Below are 24703 nucleotides of genomic sequence, written 5' to 3'. Positions count from 1 at the left end.
TCATTATGAAAAACTTACAACTTTTTTGGCTAAATTTTTTGGTGTATTATAAACTATGAGACATTTTTTGTCAGTAATCGCTATTAAAAATTTGTATGTACCAAAGATTCACCTTGGTACATACAAATTTACGTTACAAAATCTTAATTTAGAGATCTGAATAAAAAAATGTTTAACTTAATGTGTTAGCAAAGATATATAAGGTTTGCATTGTTATTAAAATGGAATGTATCAATGTTAAATTTATACAAACTTTATAAATACAGTATATTAAGACAATTTTATTGAATTGTTACAAACAGAAGATAATGAAAGTTGGAAGGGTAAATCACTCAGAATAGCTGATTTTCTGAAACTCTCAAACAGATTCAATCTGTAATTTATCAATTATAAAATGTGATTTAACTTAAGCCAATGCAGTCTGCCTTATAAAATAACAGTTATATGAATTGTCATTGATAAGAATTTAAAAAAGTTGCGAAATTATCATACATTTAAGAATACTGTTAACTTGTATTTTGATGTTCATTTGTATTTCTTTATGATTTTGTTTTGTTATGCTTTCATAAGGGAGCTATAAAAAAGAGGAAACTTGCTGTTTCCTTTTAGTATTAATATTTAATTATCTAAAACATTGTATTTTTGAGTGCTGTTTTTATATTAATATGTATCTAATACAATAATTGTAATTATTATTAATTAATATTGGCAGTATTGTTATTTTTTCATTTCACAAAAACTGAGAAAGTTTGAAATGTCTGGTTGTTGATGTCTTTACTTATCTACATATATTAAGCTTATTGTAATTTTAAAATAATAATAAAGTATGTAACACAATTTAAAATTTAATATCGTCACAAAGAAATTCTGATTTAAAATTTTTTAAAATTAATTTGAAATCAATACAAATGTATGAAAAATCAAACCAATAACAAGTTCTGTAATCGATGCATTACAGTAAAAGATTTACTGTTAAGTAATTTTTATTACACACATATACTCTGCATCAAAATAATATAAACACTACAAGATACCTATCTACAAGATTAAAAGCAATTTTGATAAGGTTTAATGAAGCAGTTATCTATCATACATAGTCATATTTTTGTTGTTTTATTAAATTAAATATTTTATTATAATACACCAGTGGTTCCCAATTAGTTTTTCCTGTGTACCACTTCAAGAAAGAGCTCAAACTCGCGTAGCCCTCATAGCAGAAATACATATTCATCCATACTAATATTATAAATTCAAAGGTAATTCTGTATGTCTGCCTGTTACCTTTTCACGTCTAAACCGCTAAACAGGTTTTAATAAAATTTGGCACAGAGATAGCTTACATGTTGTAGATGGACATAGGCTACATTTTACTGCCAGAAAATATCTTACTTCCACCAGAAAATTCGATATAATGTGGGTGAAGCTGTGGGTAAACAGCTAGTGATAAATAGAATAAGTTTTTTTTACATTTATTACCTTTAAATACAATTCTAATAATAATGAAAACAACATAATGTTATTTAATTTTAACGTGATAAATGTGCATGATTTTCTTTGCACAAATTTGTAAAATCTGGTTGCTTTTTGTCAGCTTCAGTCTCGAGTCATCTTCGAGTCAAAGTCGGTGATGATGCTTAGTTTTCATGTTTGTCATGGCTGAAAATCCGCACTTACAGAAGTATGTTGTGCAAAATGATAATAAATATTTCATTGCCGCTTCACTGACATGATAATAATGATAATTGTAAAATTAACAAATTGTGTTAATTGTACAATTTTTGTTTCTTGCGTAAGAATTTCATTTAGATATTGTCACAAATGCATTTTTTTGATGAAATTTTGAGAATGTTTTTAGTTATAAATAAACAAAATTGTGCATTCGACATCATGTTGTAAATTGCTGAAGTTTTGATGGTCCACCCATTATTTTTTTGATTGCTTCACCTCATGCATTTAAATTTTAAGTCGACCGGTTTTAGATTGCCGCGCGTACCCCTTCATGCAATTTTGTGTACCCCTGGGGATACACGTACCACTAATTGGGAACCATTGTAATACACTATATTATTATAGTGTTTTAATAAATTAAATATATGCACAAAAATTACTAAAGAATTTATTTTGTAGAAATAAGTGAGAACAGTGAGGAGTATCAAAATGAGATGAACATCAGTGTTTATTTTATTTTCATTCCATTTTTCTTATATTTTATTTATCTATTTACCTCCCTCATAGCAGTTACATAATCACAAATAATTTGCATATTGTGATAAAATAGCTATGATAATTTGTTGATAATTCCAGAACATAGATAAAGACACATATGTGAACCGCTGGGGAGGGTGTAGGTCTCCCGATCCGGCAACAGGTTGTTAAACCTTTTCACTGTCAGGATGGATGGAAGGATTCTTTTCCCGCTGTAACGGGCTTTAATGGTTCGGGTCGAGTGGCGGAGGGAGGAGTGCGTCGGTAAGGTGACCGACAATATACGATTAAAAGAGGACACCAATTTAACAGGATAACAACGATTTATTAGCTACATAGAGATTACAATAACCAAGTTCAAAAGGGAAAATCCGAGTCCCTGAAACGCGAAGAACCGAGAGAGAGTTCACAAAAATAAGTTCCATACCTCTTTATGTCTTTAAATATTCTTAAGGACAAAGGTTTTGATATCCAACGGGTTGGTAGGATAAGGATAATAATTTTTCTTCAGGACACAATATCGATAGGACACAGTATATTAATAGGACACAATATTCGTAGGACACACTCGTAAAAGTGACGGCGGATGAACGACTCCCCGAGAAGGGGAAGGAAGGGGTTTTTATAAGTTCGGCGTGGGAGAATGGTCATGTGACCAATTGTTGTGAGGTAAAAGGTACGCAGATGGGTCAGAGTTGTTCCCGGGCTCATGCTAACTATCAACTTAGCAGTTGGAATGTGGGATTAGTTTCGAAATGAACGGATGTTTATGTCGAACATAAAGAAAAAAATTTTTTTTTCGTTAGGTTTTACTTTAAGGTAATGAAAATTTAGTTGGATTTTAGGCAAAAACGGGACAATTAATCGTCAAATAATCGGTAAAAATTCCGGATTTCACACATATGTCTTCTGAAGAAATTGGTAAAATTAAAGCCTGGAATGCAGATGGACACTCCAAACAAATTATACATGAATTAAACAGGAATGCTGCTGTCATCAGTAGTTTTCTAACAGATGAGAATAATTATGGAAAGAAAAAGAACATAGGAAGTCCAAAAGATTTTAGCCAACACCGAGAGAGAGAAATTTTGTCATATCAGCAACAGTTTCAACACTGCATTTAAAATTTGAAAAGAATTTGACGTAAGTGATCATCTAAAGTGTGATACAAAAATCACCAAACTTAAAACAAATATATGATGATAAAGAATCTCCACTTTGACTGACCCAGTACAAAAAGTGAGAATAGAGATTGTACAAACAACAACGTTGTGGACTAAAAAGTGAAAGATTTTCATCTTTCCACATGAAAAACAATTTAATTTGATGGCCCCAATAGATTCAGCTGCTACTGACAAGATTTGAGAAAAGACAAGCAAATGCTGTCCAAGAGGCAAATGGATCAGTAATTATTTGGTCAGCAATAGAATAGAATGGAATAGGATGGTATGGAAAATACAATGTGGTTTTCTGTTCTGGAAAATTAGACTTAAAATCATATGAACGGATGCTAGAAAACAACTTATTGGATATAGCTGGACAAATAAGTGTTCTGATTACATATTCCAACAAGATAATGCTAGCATCCAAGAATCAAAATCTTGATTTGCCAAACAATCTCCAGACTCAGCAAGGCTTCAGAGCTGAACATAACTTAAAATGTTTGAGATCTTGCTAGATCTCTTTACACAGAAAGGCCAACAGTTTTAAGTGTGTGGACAAACTGTTTAATCAATGTGCAATTTTGTTTGGAGTGTCTGTCTGCATTCCAGACTATAATTTTACCAATTTCTTCAGAAGACAGTAGACCACCTCTGTGTTCTAGAAATATCAACAAATTATCATAACTACTTCACCACAAAATGCAAATTATTTGGGATTGTATAACAATGTGAGGGAAGTAAATAGATAAATAAAATATAAAAAAAAATGAAAATAAAGTAAACACTGATGTTCATATCATTTTGATGTTCCTGTTTCACTGATCTGTGCAAAATAAGCAGGAGGAAGAAGTGATTGTTGCATCATGGGATACAATTCAGCAGTCCAGAATTCAAAACTTCAAATTTTTAAAGCCATAACAAAGAATGAGGTGGTACTCATTATTAAATTGTATACAAATTATTTAACTACATTAAGTTTATTGCAATAAATGTTATTTGTAGATTTGTTCATATCATTTTGCATGTATCATTGTATCTATTTGCACTCATTTATGCAAAATATTTTTTTAATAATTCTTGAACATTTACTAAATTTATTAATACTGCTTTACAACAAGAACCTTACTGTGTATGATATATAAATTCTTCATTAAGCCTTAACAAAATTGCTTTTTGTTAAGTAGGAATCTTAGTGTTTACATCATTTTGATACAATATGTATAATGAATGCATCTAGATGGCAAGTCGCAAAAATTCTAAAGCCATGACAGTCCATTCCATGGAAAGCAAATCACATCATTAGTTACCTTACTTTGCCACTCAATACTTATAGCCCCGTTTACCCAAAACATACTAAAAGTATATCAGAAATTATGCAAATTAAACAAATTTAAATATCAAATTATATGAATTTTAAAGATGATCCTTTTACTACATTCTCTTATAAAATTATTTTTCATTATTACTGAATTGTGGCAAAAAAAATTGTAGAATATTTCCATACAAATTTATATAAAAAGAGAAAAATAATGTGCATGTTATGATTTTTGCAAATGCTACTTTGCATAAACATACAGTTTATGTAAAGAACTGCATGGTTGTGCAAAATAATTCATGCATACTTTCTTCCTTTAGCATGAATACACCAAGTTGACCGAAAGACAACACTACAATTCAGAGTCAAAGTATTATTTTATATTTGGCTGTATCTGCCACAAGTGCAGAATAAAACTTTCCATGACAATTTGAACAATAGGCCTCTTTCTATTTGACTTTTCAATCTTCTATCAAATGAAACGGCACAATAAATTACAAATATTTGTCATTTCTTACAATTGGCATCAATATTTAAACATCTATACTATCCAAATTTGTTACATCTTATGTTTTTGATCACAATCTATATTGCTAATTTTGTATATGTAATTTTAACATAACATTTAATAGATATAAAATTTTAAACATATTATCAGAATCAGAAATTAGTTTCCAACTACTTGTGTTTCCTGAATTGGTCATTTTTGGAATATGAGAGCCAGCCTTTAAGCCAGAAGATTTGTCAACTTTCTGATGCAAACAACCCAAGGTGTGCTCAGCAGAAAATAATAAACAATAACTTAATCAACACCTGATCACTCGCTGAGAGATTTATTCTTAAAACAATTTATTCTTAAATTCTGATGCATTTTAGTAATAATACTACTATAAGTATTCCTTTCTCATTTCTAATATTTTGAAACTTTCACACTTGTATTATAGCTCCAATTTTATTCCTGCTATATTTTAATTAATATTTTACCTATTGCATCTTCTGTTTTATCTTGTATATTTACCATAATAATTCTGGCATATTTCAGAAACATGGTGTACCTCTTTTTCGTGTTGCCATTCCTAAAAGATACTCATCATCTTATAAACCCCTATCTTTGTCTGCAGTTATGCTGAATTTTTTTTGAAATTTGTATTTACAATTACATTTAGTGTCCAGTTGTGACCATACTACAGGTAAACGCCATCCAACACTGTGTTATCCAGTTTCAATTTACCATCACTAATTTACTTTCTATTCAACAAGAAATAGTTAAAAATTTTGAGAGTAAAAAACCTAAGGTATTTATTTTATTCACTTATATCTTTTTTTTTTACCAAACTTTTTAAAAAAAACCATTTTGACATTTACCCTACTGTTCAAATATGGCTAAATAATTATTTTTTACTATGTTCCTGCAAAGTTAAACACTTTATGTAATTTTTCACCAGTGTGCAAAATTCCTCAAGAATCCATTTTAAATAGCCTTCATTCTATTGCTTATTTGGATCTTATTATTCCTTGTGTTAATCTAAAATTATAACTAATGCTAACGATCTAAAAATTATCGATTATGATCCAGAAACTTTTCAAGTCAATCTTAATATTTTAGTTGTCTGCCTCAAATTTCTAAATATTAAAATTAATCTATTCAAAATAGTATCTGTTAGTTACTCGCTATCAAAAAGTCCAAATAATTATACTTTTTATATTATTGGGGTAGCAAATTAATTCTGTTCATTCAGTAAAAAATTAACATTTAAACACCATATTGATAAACTAATAAAAAAATTTTGGTAACTAAGGGGAATCTAGTGGCATCACCGTAACTTAATTTTGTCACACTCAGTTTTGAAATCGCTCTTCTTCACTAATTTTTACTTCCCGGTCGACTATTGTCTGCGTGTACGGTCTGCAGCAGCTCCATCGTTTCTTAGCAAAATTTCAAATGCACTCGCAAGATTTATCTTTTATTTAACAAGGTAGGTCATCTATCTTACACCAACTCTAGCAAGGCGGCACGAATATTCGGAATCCAAAAATTCTTTGCACGCGCTAACTATTTCGATCGACCGTTTTATCCGTAATTCGACGGGTTACTTTCTCCACGTAACGGCACATAATTTTATCCACGTTCCTTCTAGACCGACTCAAAATTTATCTGGTCGTTTTCTAATTTCCACCTATCGTCATCTTGCCGCTACGGTCATTTTTATTTTTCGATTTCACTTTTTTAAATCTAAGTTTAGAAAAATACTTATAATTTACCGTGGTAATTCTTTTATTATATATACACGTCCGGGCTTTATCTTATAATTTTTAATGCTCATATATTATACACAGTTCGTAAATTTTATCTCTTCTTCCTTAGTTTTTAATAATTTATATATATTTTATTATTATTTTTTTTGTCATTTTGTTAGTTATGTTTTTGTGGGGCAAATTAATTGTTATTTTGGTGGTTGTTATTGTCATTTTCTTTTATACCAGATAGCTATTATAACAATTTAAACATACTGACAGCTATTGCATCTATTCTCCGCCGTCAAAACAAAAACAAAATGACAGAAAGACCCAACACTTTGAACCTAGGAGTGAAAATTCATCAAAGGAAGAAAAAAACCATCAAATCTCATAAAACTTAAATGTGGGTGTGGCATTGAAAGATTTCAACTTCATCCATAAAACACATTTCAAGGCAGATCAATCTGACAAAAAAAAAAAAAAAAGTCGACTTTCTAACAAAAACTTATGCAAGGATGTAATTTCAAAGGCAGAGAATTAAATTAAATCAATCATTTACACGAAAATCACTGGAAGATTATTAAAATCGTGTAAAAATGCATTGTAATTTCAACGAGTTTACATCAGAAAGGGCTGAAAACAACATCCAGGTTCAATGTGTTTGTATCGACACGAGAGTCGAACTTGGCCCATTTTATCAAACAAAGGAGTAATTTATCGCATTTTCGATGGAGGAAATGAAAATTATTTGAAAGATGCACTCACCCTAGCAGACGGATCTCGAAGAATGATTGTTTTTTCTTCGGGTCGGTCTCTGGGACGATAAGAGATCTTGTATCCCAAGAACTCCCCGTGGATGGAATGCCTAGGTGGTGGCGCCCACTGGATTCGAATAGTGGAACTACTAGTATTATGAGCCCCTATGATGGTAGGCTTACCGTCGGGTACTACGAGGTGGGAGGAAAAAAAAAAAAAGCAAAATAAACAAATTACCAATTAGAAATTTTAATTCGATTATATTAATAATTTAATTTAGTTTACTAATAATATTTCCATTCATTTTAACGAATTGTGATTAAAAAAAAAAAAATGCTCGCTTTGGCGTGTTAACGTAACGTATCCGCCCGAATTACGGTATAAAATATTAATTTTTCCATTTAATATTCGTTGTGATGGAGATTTCCTTTTCGATAAATGTCGGTCTGCCGTATTAACCGACCGTCTAGACGCTTCTAAACAACAAAATATTGTCTGGAAATTTATTAATAAGAGTTAATTCGGTTGAAAACTTTTCTGAATTTTTCGACTTTTCTCTTTTAATATTACAAAAGGTGTTTCGGAGCTCGGGTCGACGCTTATAGACAAACAAAGGTCGATCGGTCAAGCGTGATTCCAATTAAAGACAGAGTTCAAGCGTCGCCCAACTTTCGTAAGGAGGAGGAGAAATTTGAATAAATAAATAAATGAAAATTTTACCTTTTGTTACTACCTATGTACTAAACACGAACGCATTTGTCGTTAAGTCGGAAATTTTGCATCGAATAATATTCGATTAGTCGCTCCACCGCAGGAAATAGATGCAGAAATTATGGATTTTCAATCCAGTTAAGGATCTACGCTACAAATATCCGGCTTTAATTTTTAAAATATAAAAAAATAGCCGCTTTTTACGTTTGCCAATACGGAGGAATATCTTATCTCTTCCCGCCTTTATCGAGTTTTGAAAATTAATTTACACATTTTTTATATCTATTTTTATTTATTTATATTAATTATCCGGAGGCGATCTTAACTACATTCAAATTTATGGAGGTGAATATAAAGTAAGAGAGTGTGCCAATTCGTATTTGTGTACGAATATCGTTGATGCATAAAACACGACAAAAGCCAGAAAGGAAGCGCATATAAATCATTCGGTTATGTTAATAAATGTATTATTCTCGTCTATTGTGTCAGCGTATTCATTATAGAAATTTTCTTTCTTGTGCGTAGATGTTTAGACTCACCTTCTCTCAGCGTCACCATATAATAAGATTCTTTGCTGGGCTGACTTTCTCCTATGGAATTGACGGCTAACACTCGAAAGGAATAAACCGTATACGGTTGCAATCCGATCACCTGATAGTTCGTTTGATTATCGCCCGTAACGATACCGTTGAACAGGTCCCATTCTCCCTTCTCTCCGACCCTACAACACAGATATAATTCCGTTTAAATTATTTAATTTAACTTTAAAACAAATTCTAGAAATCAATAAAAATTATTACACTTAACGACTCCCGACCGGCCGGTCGGGAATCCTTACAATTTTTACGTATCGCCAGCTTTTCGGAGTTATGGTGGCCCGGACCACGCGGTCTTCCGGGCCTTTAGCGCTTTAAAAAGACAAAAGAGTTTTAAAATTCGTATTATATATATTTTTAACGACAAAATTTAGGGAATAGCCTTGGCTTTAGAGGCCCGGATCGAACCGACCGGCCCCCGTCGATAGGACGACCGAAACGAACCGAAAAAAAACCTTAAATTACGAAAACTTTTTTTAAAAGTCAAAGAAAAGTAGCCGTTTAAAGAGCGCCGAATAGCTGGCAATTTCTTTGATTATTTATTTTATAAATTAATTTTTTACATCGAAGATAGAAGAATGTCGTATTTAGTTTATATTTTCGCCACCGGGTTCGAATTCCGTTCCGTTCTTAACGGCGACTTATAATCGGGCCTCTAACGCGTAAAATATAGAATTTCGAGGTGGAGCAACGACGATCGGGCGGGCGATGGCATCCGATTCCTAATAAATTCTCGTCCGAGAATAATTCGACTGATTTCGGCTCGGCCGTAAGAAATTTGCAATTTATATAATTCCGAACTGGCGTACGGAAACAGACTACAGATTACGGGGGTCGGACACGTGAAAAGAAAACGTGCGGAACGAATAGATCACTAATTGTTGCCAGGAACGATTTGTCGTCGTCGCACGCAACGTCACGATAAGTGGGGTTTCCGCGTCACGAAGAAATTTCCACCGATTCGTTTCTCGGCCGGCAGATGGCGTTAATTGCCGGGGCCGGGACGAAACGGTCGAGAGCCGAAAAATCCTATTATTATTTATTTACTTAATGGCAAAGTATTCAAATATTTTATCGTGAATTACGCGCGCGCGCATTCAATAAACTAGTTTGGGTGCGACGCCCGAGGGTCTTTAACGAGACGGATAACACCGGCCGGCCACCAGACGTCCATTTGCCTACAAACCGGAGTAAGTCGAGGAGGCGCCGACGGTGGGTCGCCATGGTAACGGCGGCCGCGGATTCCTCGACTCGACGGATTTCGTCCGCCATCTTGTAAATATAAAATAGATATATATATATATTTTAAAAAAGAAAGAAAACGGGGAAAAAGTCTAAAAGACGAGAAAGCTTTTCTTTAAAAAGCGCGACGAAATTACTCGGCGCGGCGTTAGGAACGACGCATTTATTTCCCAACGCGTTATTTTTTAATATCGGAATTGAATAAGGAGAACCAAAAGAAAAGAGGAAGAGAGAAAAGCGGATTGTTCTGTCGGAACGGCGGACGAGGCCGATCGATTCGGATTCCGGATCGGAATCCGTCGCATCACTCTCCCTCCAGCCGCGCAACCGGGCGTTACGTCGAGGAAGAAAATATTCCGACGTCCCAAAGAAATCTTACGATAAATTCGAGGAGGACGGGAAAATTCCGTAAGGAAATCGCAAACTCTCTCAACAACAGAACGAACTTTAATCGTCGCGATTACTTTCCGTCGAGCGGGGGAACTGAAACTTTTCTGTCCAGAAGAGAATTTTTAAAAGCAGATTTTGTAGCGTTAATACCGTCAGAAGCGGGTAAACTTTCCATTGGACATAAATCGGACCGTCGTCGGAGGGGACGCGAAGGGGCGGAAACGGAATAGGTTAAAAAAAAGATCTTACCTGACGTGGACGACGTAGTGCACGATGGGACTGTAATGGGTGTCGATGCTGGGCGCCCACGAAAGATTGACCGATCGCGAGGTAAAACTCATGATCAGCGGCATTCCGGGAGGGTCGGGCACGTCTGCAAAAACAAAGCGGCAAATATAGTCAAAGGCGATAAAATCCGACGGACGGAGGACGTCCGGCGATAAAAGAGACAGAGTGGAATCGCTTATCGATTTCGTTTTTACTTTATCGACCCGCTAGAGGTTCTTACGCCACTAAAAGAAAGGGAAGAAACCGTTTAAGCCAGGGCCTTAGAATTTCTCGGGAGCCTGGACGATAATCGTCAGTAAGAAGGCCGCCACGCCCATTTTAAAAAAGGCCCGGGCAACGATGCGGCACGCGCGACTCGGACGCGACGCTCGGTCCGAGCGTCGCGGCCGAGTCGAGTGGCTGGACGGACGGGCCCGGAGGACGACGGCTCCGGGCTAACCGGGAGGAGGTGGGTGGTGGCCGGCAAAACCCCCACACCCGTTAAATGGACCGGCCGAGTTTCCGGCCCTAAAATGGCCGAATATAAATTACCGTTTTCTTCTATTCCGGCTTCTAAAGTCGTTTCGAACGGGGCTAACGCCCGCCGCGCTCTCCGGACCCGTTCGGAATAACGGATTAGTCTGGCGATTACGTAGGGTTTCCGTAAAATCCGTCGACGGAGGCTCCATTCGGGGTTCTCTTCACAATATACTTAAACGGCTCTTCTCCCTTCGGTTTGCCCGGCTAATTTCGTTACGGAACCGCTACCCCACCGAACGGAAGATCGTCCTACGTCGTTTAAACGCGTGAGGACGGAGTCCGCGCCATGGGTTTCTCCGTGCCAAAACACGGGTCTGGGCCGTGCCTCGGTTCTTAAAAGATTAAGATTTTTCTCTTTAAATCGACTCTAGCTCGTTCCTAAAGATATTTCGCGGTGGTAGAACGGTACGACTTTGGAACTGAACGGCCAAAGACGAGAACGGCGTCTTTAAAACTCTGCATCCGAAACTTTCGTAAACGGATTCGTAAATTCTACGTCGCCGACTTTCCCGCTCTCCTATTTCATCGGATTAAAAAGAGAGAGGACAAATACATTTTCTATCGGTCGAGTTTGTAAACCATTTATCCTCTTTTCCGTACGGAGAATCCTCCCTTCTTCTTCCAAAGGCTAATAAGTCTTACCTAAAAGCTTCGACCGGCGGCGAATTTCCCGAGGGGTCGAATAGGACGCGTCTTTCGTCGACGGTGTCTCCTTTTACCATATTAAACGTTTAAAACGGAGTTTATTTACGTTGTCTTCTATCGAATCAAAAAATATATAGGAAGAATCGGCAACTCCGATTCTTCCTATATATTTAATATATAAAATATATAAAATAACGGTAAAGCCGGGTGGTTTTACGCCCGTATTAAAACTGTGCAAAAGCGAATTTTTATACTCGGTTCGATTCGTAAGTAGGACGAGTCGTGTCGATAACTGAGAAAGAACATAAAACCCGGTCCGGGACTCGGATATCGATTGAAGGAAAATTCGAAAGACGGGAAATGTGGCTACTCGGGATATGACTCATTCTACTTAAAGCGCGGACGGGAAAACGAATACGTCGTAATGAATGGAGGTTTGGGAAAACGTCCGGCTCGTTGTTATAAACCAAATGGAACGCCGCCGTATACAAATTCTCGATTTTATGCCGCAGTTTTCCTAAGACAGACAGACAAAAACGAATACAGAACATTTTTTTTTCCAATACTATTTCGAAACGAGAAGATATTCCATGTCGTTATAAAATCCTACCAGATAAATTCCTACCGAAAGATAAATATACTGGATGTTCACTTCGACGTTTATTCGGGGTAGAAGAGATCTTTTCGGTACTGCGGGAGTATATTTGTAGTCGGGGTGCTTTAGTTTCTCTGCAACGTTTACACCAAAATGAATTAATTCGTTCGAAAAGAAACAAAACGTGAAAAATCGCGCGGAAGTTTTGTGGCAATACTTACAGTACATTTCTCAAACGTAGGAACAAAGTGCAAATTAAAAATGCGATGTTCACAAATCGTGTGACGACACGCGACGCTTATAATAGGGCCGATATTACGCAGTCTACTAATCGGTAATACACGGTGGCAATGCCTTATACCGTGAAGTGATTTTATGTTACGAGGAAACGAAACGAAATGTGCAGTAAGCGGCGTGTATCTGGATTCCTCTAGCATTTTCCGGCTGCACCGAGAACGAGACGTTTTCCACATATACTGTAGCCAAATAGAACTAATCGTTTTTGTAGTAATTAGTTTTCCATTAATTAGTTTGATATTCCATTAGTGTACGTGTTGAAGAGACAAAAGAAATACACAAAACGACGACCCGAAAAATTGACCGTTTTCATTTTGTATCGCTTCGAAAACTTTCTGGGCTCAAAACGATCCCGAGGTACCCGACAACTGTTAATTCTAATTATTTATAGAATTAATTAAATTACGAAAACGTAGCTAAGGAAAAAGGATTATCGTCTTCGGTATTTAATTAAGTATTAATTTTAACAAATAGCATTGCGGTAAAGGTCTTTTTATGCGCGGATACTCGAGGGTGAACGGTTGCTATTCTCTAAGCGAATTATTAGCAATTTATATAAGTAATTTTGTGACTACCGTCTCGTTAAATCAAAATATCTATAGACCTTTCTCCTATCGTTAAACCGCATTATTCCCGTTACAACAATACGCGTTGGAGTTTTTATTCATTAATAAATACAGTGGCGACCGCCTCTCCTCCCAACCAAATCACGTATGGCAATACAAATATCTAAGATTCTCGTCCGACAACGCATCCTAAAATCGCTCAACTAAAGAAATTTCTATCGGCCATTTCTATGAATATAATTAAAATATTTTCTATCGCGGAATTAATTTTTAATTATTTACTTTCGAAAGCGAATCGGCCTGTAGTACGAACCTTACGAACATTTTATACGTATAATATAGGCTAAGTTAAATGTAAACAGACTAAATCGCGAGAGGTTCGGCTTAATTACGAATTGACAATTCACTTACATTCGTTAATCCGGCAAGAAAATTAGCACGGCGATTTCTTTAAATATATTTAACAATTAACGCAGTTTTAAAGCCGTTAATTATTAAATAACTCGATAGCAAAACGGCCAGGACAATCGATATAGAGACGGCCGTATTTTCCGTTAAATCATTTTAGATAAGGTGACCGGATGATTTTTATTCGTAGATTTCGTCGACGATAAAATAAAAAAAAAATAATAAACGATACCGGAATTGCCACTGACGGATTCTCGTTATTTATATAAGCGACGTCTCCGACGGAATCACGCTTTCCGCGCGCGGTCGACATATTTTTTCCCAAGGAAAATAAATACAGTACGGAATAAAGTAAACACACGGATTTACCTCGAATCTATTAAATAACAGAAGTTACTTTCCGCCGGGGTGGAAAGTAACTTCTGTTATATGGAAGAGGAACGGTTTTGCCCCGTTCCTCTTCCACGCCACCTTTCAACTTTCCAAGAGTTATTTTATAAATTATTTTCGAAGCGAATCATTTCTTTCTCGTAATTTCGAAATATTTGATACTTTTTGAAATTATTTCTTTAAAAACGGACTAAAGAAAGTCGCTTTTTAAAACAGGAGCGCGTAACTTCCCTCCGGGCCGTTACTATTAACATTTAATATATTTTTAATCGCTTAAAATCGGTACGATTTAATTAATTTATAAAAAGGAAAAATATTTTTTCATATTTTGATAAATCGGACATTGATTAAATGGAAAAAGATACCGTAGTACGGGTATTACACCCCACTCCAAACAATTCCGTTTGATTTGTTTTTAATTCGTCGGAATGCGATTATCGCGCGTTGGAGATATTCGATAGGCAGCTTGGCAATTTCTAACACCGGTGAATATCTTTGCCGAGGATGCGTAATCGATACGCCATCCTCGTCCGCTACAATCGATTAGATCCGTAAGTGGTACGCGGTCTTGGCGGATTACGGAGGATTAGCCGCGACTGTCCAATCTGCCGAACGTAGAAAGAAACAAAAACAACACCTTTTATAAGTCGAGTCGCGGATTAAGCAAAACGGATACGAAACGCCGTCGATTCTGCACAATTCTCCGGCGGCTGCCAGGGGCCGCTAAGCGTATAAGCAAACTGGCGCCTTTTGCTTGGCAATAAATTTAGAAACAAAAATCCTGCGGCTTATTTTATCCACCCAAAAACGCCAACGAATGTAAGGGACGACGAAAAATTTATTTCATTTTTTTTTTTATTAAAATAACCAATGTATTCGAAACCAGACGATGATAAAAATTTTAACTATTCGACTTTAAACGGTAGTTATTTTTATAAACATACTACGTATTATTTTAATTAACTATCGTTTAAAGATAAATATTTTCAATTATTACCTTTGACCTGTTTCAAACATCAGTTATGAATAAAAAACAAAAATAAATTTTCCGTCTACATACAGCGTGGATGTTTTTTGGGAGCGACGTAACTATTTCTTAGTCGTTCGTCATCTTCGGGCCTTTCACGTCGTACAAATAGTATTTATTTTTCCAACAAGAACATTAATACCCATCAGAATAATGTGCAAACGAGGATCGCGGATGGAAAACGTTAACGATACCTTACGAAAATAAGAAATTATTCATTTTAACGAAAAAGTAATTTTAAAAAATCCGCGGATGGTCGAAAACGAAACGATTTTTCCAACTAGTAGTAACGTCGAGGCGCCTCCGGTGGCAAACGCGCGAAACTTGCACCAACCACCTGAAAAATTGTAGCGAACGGGCGACGAACGAAAAATAGCGAATTGCGGCCGAAGTTTTCATCCGTAAAACGTGACGCTCGACGTTCGACGTTCACGTTTTAGAGACGGAAACTTCGGCCGCAATTCGCTAATATTCTAACAGTTGGTATTCGGACGGACGGTAAAGTTTAGCGGCGAAAGAAAAAACTGTGAACCGAGAATGGCGTCTGTCGCCACCCCGAGGTTGGAATTTGCGGCCGAAAAAGCGGGTCAGAAGCGAAGGGAGGCGCGGAGTAATTTATAACCTGCGTAGAAGAGAACGTCCGCCTACCGGTAGCCGGTGCCGGCTACCGGAGAACGACCCGAGAAAGGTCGGTATGGCCTTAATCGCCGGTCCGCGGGCGCCTCCGGGGAGGATCCGACGCCGGGTGCGGTCGCCTACCGAGAAACGATAAGGTCGGTGGCTACCGGCCAGGGTCGGAGGACGCGCGTTTTGGCAGGCGCGCGAGAACGTGCCGTCTGGCGGCCCACGCACTAAATTAGGACGGACCAGAGCGGAGAAGGTAGCCGCCGAGTCGGGCGGGCGGGGAATACGCGCCGGTTCCTCCGAACGGTAGCGTTGGGTGCCGCGGCGCGCCGCATAACACGAGTGTTTGAAGGCGTTCCTTTGGCAAACCCACCCGACCGGTTTTAGCCTCGTTCTTTTTTATTAACCGCGGTCGGAGAACTCGTCCCTGGGCTCTGGACGCGGCCGGGGTGACGCTCTATATAATAAGGCCCACCGACGTTTACGGGTTTTTCCGGCCGCCAGACCGACTTCTTTTACTTTTGTTTTCTCCTCGGAATGTCGGGAAATATGTTTCTAGAATACATCGAAAGTGTTTCTAAAATTTCCATCCCACTCCGTATTTATTTACTTGAAATTTAAGTACGTTTAATATATTTCCTTCGGAACGTTAAAAATGCGCCAAAGCGATTCGAAAAACCGTCTCGGACACTCGCGCGTTCCTTTAGGAGTTCGATGTCCGACGAGTCGACGAATGGGATTTTACTACCCGCGCTTAGAAAAGGGCGACGGAGGGTGTGACGTAGCTTCGGAAAGCGAATCGTGACGCACGCCTTCGACCTTCGAAACCCTTAACTCGGTTTCGACGCGGGTACGCCCGACTCGGCCACGGGACGCGGTAGAAGATAGCGTGGGACGACACCGACGACGGGAAGGATGTTATTTGGGAGGAAACGAAAGACTGAGGCGAATGCCCCGTAATCGTTCCCGTCGGTACGGATCGTTTCGTCGCTCTCCGACGGAAGTTTTAAAAACTTTCGGACGCCTTTTCGGTACCGCGCGGCCACCCCGTCCACCGCCCGCTCCCTTCGCTAAGTAAATAGACCGGTCCCCGTCAACGCGCGTTTTTACGGCCCGGCCCGGATTTGCCAAACCAGGGGCGAACTCGGCCCGGTTAATCGATCGGAATGGTCGCGTAACTCCTGCCCCAACTCGACCGATCGAGTTTCGTAGGAATAAAAATAACGCCGCGATTTGCTCTAATTTTTCTTAAAAGACGTTCTTCGGTAACTAAGCGCCGGCGCTGCAATTTGCACCGTTTTAGCTCGGCGCTCGGTGGTAAAGGGTCGATGCCTCGCGCCGTCCGTACCTCACCTTTGGTTTTTTCCTCGAACTCCGCCCGATAATCTTTCCGCGTTTTAAGCTTTAATCGTATTTCGTGGAAAGTTTATTTAGAGCGCGCCAACGGAAAACTTATCGGCCGGAGAATCGATGCCGTTTCTCTCTCACCTAAAGTTACGAGATGCCGAATTTCTCGCGAGTATTCTAATTTTCTCAGTTATTTATAGTCCCGTATCTAGACGGCGAAATATAAAAGAAAACCCATGACGCAACGGCTCGGTCACGCGTCGGAACTCCACCCTGGCGATTCCGGTCACGCGAGTACCTCGAGAACGACGCGCGCGGCATTCGACCCCTATTTTGAAATTTTTCCCATTAACCTATCTCTATCGATTTATTCGCCGAGTGTCCGACGCCGATCTTTAAAGCTCAAAATCCGCTACCCATTTATGGGTACATTACTCGCGCAACTAAGAAAGAAAGAAGGCGAAAGGTTTACCTTGCACGAAAAGACGCACGGTTCCGTCGTTATTCCTGCGTCCGTCGACAACGCACCGGTATTCTCCGCTGTCCTCGTAGATCACCGGTTGCAGGTACAGAGCGTAACTGTCCTGGAGGAGCGAAACGTGAGGTTCGGCTTCCCACACGGTCCTTCTGTCCTCTCGAAGTTCCACTATCTTCTTGTATTCCTTCCACCATTCTAGTCGTCCGACCACCTCCGCGTTCCCCGCCGCGGTGCAAGGCAGAGTTGCATTGTTGCCGGCTCTGACATACACTTCTTTCTCGCCTGAAAGAGAAAAAATTCGTGCAATCTTACGTTAAAACGAGTCGCGGCAACTATTAAAGATGGGGACGCGACGCGACAGAAAACGGAGATTTACTCGCCGGACGTGTTAAAAACAAAAATAAATAAATCGTAGGAGATGTTCCGACCGTTCTTAAACTCGGACGAATGAGTTCCGTCGAGTATATCCAGCCCGCGCGACTGGTTACGCAACGCGATTGGTGTTTATGGGAAAGAATTGCCTTCCCTTCTTTTTTCGGCAAGTCGGCAGATTCGAAAAATGCCTCGGATATATTTTTAAAAATCAAAATGGAAGGTCTTTCCGAAACTTAGCCCGAGCCCTTTTCGCTTATACGGTATAAACGCGTGGCAATTTTGGCTTTGTAAGCGGACGTAGCGCTTTGAATGTTAAAAAAAAAAGAAGAAAACAGTTTGCGTTTCTCGTATTACTAACGATTTGGATCTTCTACCAAAAAACAAAAGATCGCGTGAGGAATTCCTGGCATTTTTACGTTTTCTGTATAAGCCGGAACGATTTGGTCGTAAATTAATGCGAAGTTAAATTCCGAGCGGCACCGACGTAATAAATGCGCGACGGTAAGTGTTTACGAACGACTCCTAGAGGTGACGTAATTTTAAAGTGAGCCGACGGCGGGAGGAGTCCGAACGGGGTACTTTACGATTACTTTCTAACGCGGCACGTACGGCAATTAGACACGTTTGGACAGACGAAAGCGTTTTCTTCGTAAATACTAATATTTAAGCTCGATGTCCGTAAAATAACTTAATAGGAAAAATTGAGGAATTCCTCTCGAAAGGGGTCTGTCAAAAATGAATGTATTTTTCTTGTGGAATGCGTTGTATACGAGTGGCGACTAACTGTAAACAAAGAGGTCATTTGGAATAGCTGGGTTTTTATTATTTAACCTTCGAGATTAACGCGCAGGCAACAAAAACTAGCGGGGCGCGAAATCGTTACTTAAAATTATCGAACGAAATTGCATCTTATAAATTCGTATATTTTTCGACAATAACTTAATAACTAATCGATATAATAATACAGTTAGAACGCGCATACCTGTGGCTTCGCAATCCGTGCCGAAAATCGTTTACGGGGGTGACAAAAAGGTAAAAAATGCACTCGCTACGTCGACGTTTTGGATGCTACTGAGGCGAGTGCGGTCTAGCGGGGAGGAACGTTCTCTCGAGGGGCCGCTAGCGGTCTTATTATTACCAATACAAACGAAACATAGTCGAGGTTAGGAACGGGTTATTAAGGAACGTTTGTTAAAACCAACTTGGATTTTAGCCCTAATAGAAAAATACATTTTTGTCGTCCTAAATAGGTCTAATTGCCGTACGTGCGCCGTTTCTGTTACCGGCGGCGGATGGCGGGACCACCCCGACGATTCGGCGGTTAATAAATCCTGCGTCTAAAAAACCACACGAATACGTTTATCGGCGCGTAATATTTTATGCCAAAAAGAAAATGCGCATTTCCGCTTACGTAAAATAAAGATTTCTATTAAGAAAACTGCGCGAAAGAAAATTTTCTCGTCTCGAGGACGTCGACAGAGCTACGAGCAGAGTTTTTGACACTAAAATCCGAAAACCAAGCCGTTCCTTTAAAGAAATACAACGCGTTCTAACTGCGGGTTATTCGATTGTTTGCCGACCGAATAAATCCGTATCCGTTATAAGCTTAAATCGAGCGATACGTTTCCGGCGTTAAAAAATAAATAAAATCTGACCCGAAGGACGAGTAATTTAATTCCGAGCCTTAACTTACGACCACGTGATTAGAAACAGATCTCCTTCGTCGGGCAGAATTTTACCGCTTCTAATCTCGGTTCGTGACGTCGTAAATCAAAAATAAAAAATGTCGGATATATTTTTTTTCCTTTTACACAAAATTCTGTTTACACAAAACTCTGTTAACTCCGTCACGTGACCGTAAGCTACACGAACTATCCGAATACGAGTTATCGAAATAAGAACGAGGTCAAACGTATTTAATAGATGAACTTAGCGATTATCTTTTTGTTGTTTTGTTTTATATTATTTTATTTCTTATGTAGGACGTACGAAAAACCCGATTTGTAAGTCGTAACATTATACCATTCTCCTCGAGTTTATTTCTTCCATCGATCGGACGAAAAATTTAATACCATAATTTTCGTATACTTTTAGCGATAAATTCCTAATCGAAAAAAGTTTAATATACGTAACAAACACGGATAAAATCGCATTCCGTCGTTGACCAGAGAACTTGTCGCGCTTCCTTCGGGAGGGTCCGAGTTCGTGTCCACTCGAGCGAATTACGTTCTTATTCCTCTGTAGGGCCTCTGGCGGACAACGGACATCCACCCTCCCACACAGACGGCTTTGAAAACTAAACCATATTCTAAAGCGTATATGGCCAATAATATGAAATCTAATTTTATAGCCTTTATACGCGAGGGAGGGCAATAATTAACCGAAACTCCTGGTTGATAAAATAAAAATTAATATAAGTTATACATATACCGTATATTCGTCTTAATTTTATCAATCGACGAAACAATTAGTTTTCGCGCCTCCTGGCGGATAAAAATTTGAAAAATTAAATGGAACCGTGGAATTTCCGAAAAGAAAAATCGAAATGTATCGATTCGCTCGTACTATATTTCCTTTCGAAAAACATAAAGATTCGCGTTGCAAAGTCGGCTGACAAATTTTAATTTTTTTCAATTCTGGTAAAAGTTCAAACGTCAGCAGACGATAACGCTAGATTCGCCGACTACGAAAAATTCGCTTATTTTATATGCCGAATGCAATTGTGTTGCGGAGTTTCTTCTTCTCGTTCGTCGATATATAGAAAAAAATAAAATAAAAATAAAAAAATCGGCGACAACCTGCAGGTAAGAAAATGGAAAGATGGAAGAAGACGGACTGCAGAAATAAATCGATAAATCGATCAATCCGATGTTTATGGTCCGCCATTCACCGTTTTTATAATCCCGACCAATCGAGATAGCGGTTATTAACGGTAAGTGGAGAAGGAGAAAACGGCGATTTCTTCGGTCTCCTTCGCTATTTAAGAATTAAAGGGGGGAAAAAACCATCTTGGCTAAATTATTTTCAGAAATTAATTTTAATCTTTCGGATGCAATTTTCGATTATATTTTTTTTTTTTCGAAAACCATTACGTAAAATGACGTAATTTCTCATTTAATGAACGCATCTAGTCGATGACGTCACGTTTTTCGTTTAATCTCGAAACGGCTAATTAAGAAATATATAATTTAACAAAATAATTTTTGAATTTTGTTCTATTCATAATTTCGTTGGGATGATAACAGGTTTGCATTTAAGAGAACAAAAAAATTCAAATATTTCCTTTAACGTCATTTCAAGCGTGACATTAAAAAAAGAACGAGTGAAACTTATACCGTTTTTCTCCTCATTAGACCGAAAAATATCTATAAAAGACATTTAGGAAATCGAATTTTCCTGGCTTTTTTCTGGACGATTGCAATAAAACATTTCGTTTAAACGATTCTCATAATTCACAAATTTCCTACGAAATCATCTCGGAATTTCTCGTTCCCACTAACGAGACGAGACGGCAAATTTTTTCGCGTGATGTCACTAAGTGCGCGCACTCGTAATTTGTCAATTTGAATTTTTAAATTATTTTTGAGAATTGCCGAGTACGCCGGCTTTTCGATTTTGAATTTTTCATTTATATTTTAAAGAATGTCGTGTCCGAGTATCCGATGCGCGCACGCACTCCAATATTTACGCTTCGTTAACTCCGAAACTTCGGAAGATTTGCCTTAATTTTCGGGCATTGGTGCGTCCTGTCGTCATATCTAGAGCAATATCTAAGCGCGGTTTTTTCTTAACTGTTTGCAACAAGACTTATAAATGAAAACCCGGCAGAGTCACGTATCGGTAGATAAGAACGTCGTCAATTCTGGCTTGGGTTAAGACCGAAGAAGCAAAATAAATAGGAAAAACACATTTGGGGTGTTTTTAAGACAAAGTTTTGAGGAAGTTCGATATTTTTCCTGCCATGTAATATAAAGTGGAGGCAAGGAACTGCCGTGGCGCCGTCTAGCTGGAGCAACGAGTCGGATCAATAATGGGTCAAAGGAAAGGACAAAGAAGGGGAAAGTCTAAAGCTTTTCACGGCGAAGGGGATCGGTTTGTGTCTGTCTCATTTCCTATGTTTTCAAATCGACGTCCTTCGGAGTTGTTTCCACAGTTTTTGTTTACGTTTTCGTCCAACCTCCATCGTGTTTCCTCCTCCAAACTCTCTCCCTTACTTCTCGTAAGACGTAAATAATTTCCGGCATCGTAGATACATTAAAGATCAAAACCGGCGCTGGAAATGCTCGAAATAGATTTTAAAATGTATTTAGAATAAAATATCGATCGCTTAACTAAGCTAAGACGTTCCGAAATTGCTCTTTAGAAAACTTGAGGAAGGAGAGGGGAAAAAAATGGCAGAAGAGATCCCATTACGTAGGCAAAAAACGATAGCGAAAAGTATTAAAATTCAGACGAAATAAAACGTATCGATAAAAAAAGGTGGTATCAGCGAATAGGATCAATGAATGTTTCTCGAAAGATAAGAATACACATCGGTAAAAAAAATATATATATATATATATAAGAAGGGGGAAAATATCAACGAACAATTAGTTGAAAGCGTCCACTCGAGAGTTGAAACATCAATTATCGCTATCTGAAGCCATGCCGAAAATTATTTCTTTTTTCCTTCGCTCTTTTTAATTTCTGAAATTATTATTACATCGACTGAAATACTATATTTTGCGATAGTACAAGTACCGTTTTATCCGGAAAATACATTCATTAAACGGAAAATACAATCGATTCTTCTAGTAACTCGTTGCTAGATGCCAACGCATCCATACTAATAATTTTCGTTATAAAGCACCTCGTTATAAGAAGAAACAGTGGGTGAATTTATAATAAGAAACTAAAATAACCAATTGATATATATATATACATATATATTAATAGTAAGCGGAAGCCGAGCCCTTGCTAATGACGACGACCGTGACTAAATTAAAAACTTGAACCAATTTATCAGAATGATTCTACCTCTAATTACTGAAAGGATTCGATAAGATCTTCCACGAACTAAAATTAAATCAATACAGCAGAGTTTGCTTAACGGTAGGATTAATTCGGTCTACGGTAACAACGTAAAAAATAAGTCGCTTCCAGTAACAAATTACAATATAGATATTTGAAATGGACGGGCATTTACGTGTATTACACCTTCAAAAATACCCCGAGTGAGTAACAAGCAATTAAAAAGGTTTTTCTTTTTTTCGTTCTACAGGCACCCCAGTTAGTACGTTAACAAAGAGACCCCTGTGCGTATAGTAAGGAAGTCGAAAAGCGCGTTACTACCACATCCGCTCTAACATTAATACATTTTTCTTCGCCTTATTTAAAATAGCGCATCTAATTAACAGATTTCGATTGCCTCCCGTCGCCCCGTTAACAGTATAATTTTGCTGAGCGGAGCGTAGCAAAACTGGGATCTGTTACGGAATAAATAAATAAATACCTTTAAGAAAAATATTTCTCTAGACAGCCGTTACGAAGATTCTTTTTCTACGGTTTGGTAAAAAAAAAATATCCGAAAGGAACTATCGAATTACGTAACTCGATTGGTTTGATAGGAAAATTAAGAAAAGCGACGGAGTGGTCGAGATCTTAATGAAATCGAAAGCGTTTCCTTTGTGCGGGGCCGTCGGAGTGGATAAAGATATTGAATGTAATATACGATTGCTGGCCGGCAATAAACCGACACAAGTGCAAGATTTTCAAATACCATTAGGGAATCGACACGCCTAAATATATGCAAATTCATCTAGCAATATCGGTCCGTTCAACAGACCTCCCTCTTTTTAATCGACTGGTCCAAGTCGAAACAGGTTGCATTGGCGTTTCTTTCACCCTACATACGAATTTAATACCTCGAGACATAATTTCAATTGAAAAACGGGATATTTTTAAAAAAGATTAAAGCCAGCGTCGGATCTTTTTGATTTTTCATCTAGACCAGAATAATAAAACTGTGCGCGACCTACAATACTAAATATGTTAGCAGAGTTAAGAAAATGTCTTGGATAACTACGGCAGGACGTGCGGTACCGAGCTCTACAAAAAAAAAATATATATATATATAACTTTTTCGACAGAATAATTAGCTGCAGCGACATGTGAAATTCCTTTTATAACACTTCAACCATTCCTCAAAGTGCAGCGATTCAGAAATTCTTGAAAAAACAGGAAGTCGTCCAACGATGTGTAACAGATTACACCGACGGAGGCCAAAATGGAAAAGTATCTTAAAACAGGAAAATTTCGCATGGAGAACCCTGTCTTTTACGGTGTTAGGGATTGAGTTCCGGATGGTTGAAGGGAGATGGCATTCTTTAGAATTTAAACGTTTCTACTGGAACTAAAATCATCACGCCAGGCTGAGTCGCCGTTTCGTACAGATGACCGCCAAGGCCAGGCCATGCGACCATCTGTGTATCCTGCTGGAGAAGGAGATTAAATGTCGCCCTTATCGTATATACAGATTCTCACGAATAA

At 38.0% G+C, this 24703-nt stretch overlaps 1 protein-coding gene across 4 annotated transcripts in view; it reads right to left on the bottom strand.

Moving 5' to 3' along the window:
• The window catches only part of LOC111623448 (tyrosine-protein phosphatase 99A-like), a 55075-nt gene that overhangs the window by 29878 nt on the left and 494 nt on the right, over positions 1-24703 (bottom strand). For all 4 annotated transcript variants that reach the window (XM_023366032.1, XM_023366031.1, XM_023366033.1 and 1 more), the window contains exons 2-5: positions 17795-18082; positions 10866-10989; positions 8928-9109; positions 7687-7868 (exon numbers count right to left, since the gene is read on the bottom strand). In XM_023366032.1, the coding sequence (XP_023221800.1) occupies positions 7687-7868; positions 8928-9109; positions 10866-10989; positions 17795-18082 (776 nt within the window). The remainder of the gene's footprint in view (positions 1-7686; positions 7869-8927; positions 9110-10865; positions 10990-17794; positions 18083-24703) is intronic.

Source organism: Centruroides sculpturatus, unplaced genomic scaffold, assembly GCF_000671375.1.
Source record: "Centruroides sculpturatus isolate CEXI.00-Female unplaced genomic scaffold, Cexi_2.0 scaffold315, whole genome shotgun sequence".
In the NCBI taxonomy this organism is placed as follows: Eukaryota; Metazoa; Arthropoda; class Arachnida; order Scorpiones; family Buthidae; genus Centruroides; species Centruroides sculpturatus.
Note: the sequence above shows the minus strand (reverse complement) of the source record. Positions and strands in the feature narration are given on the sequence as shown.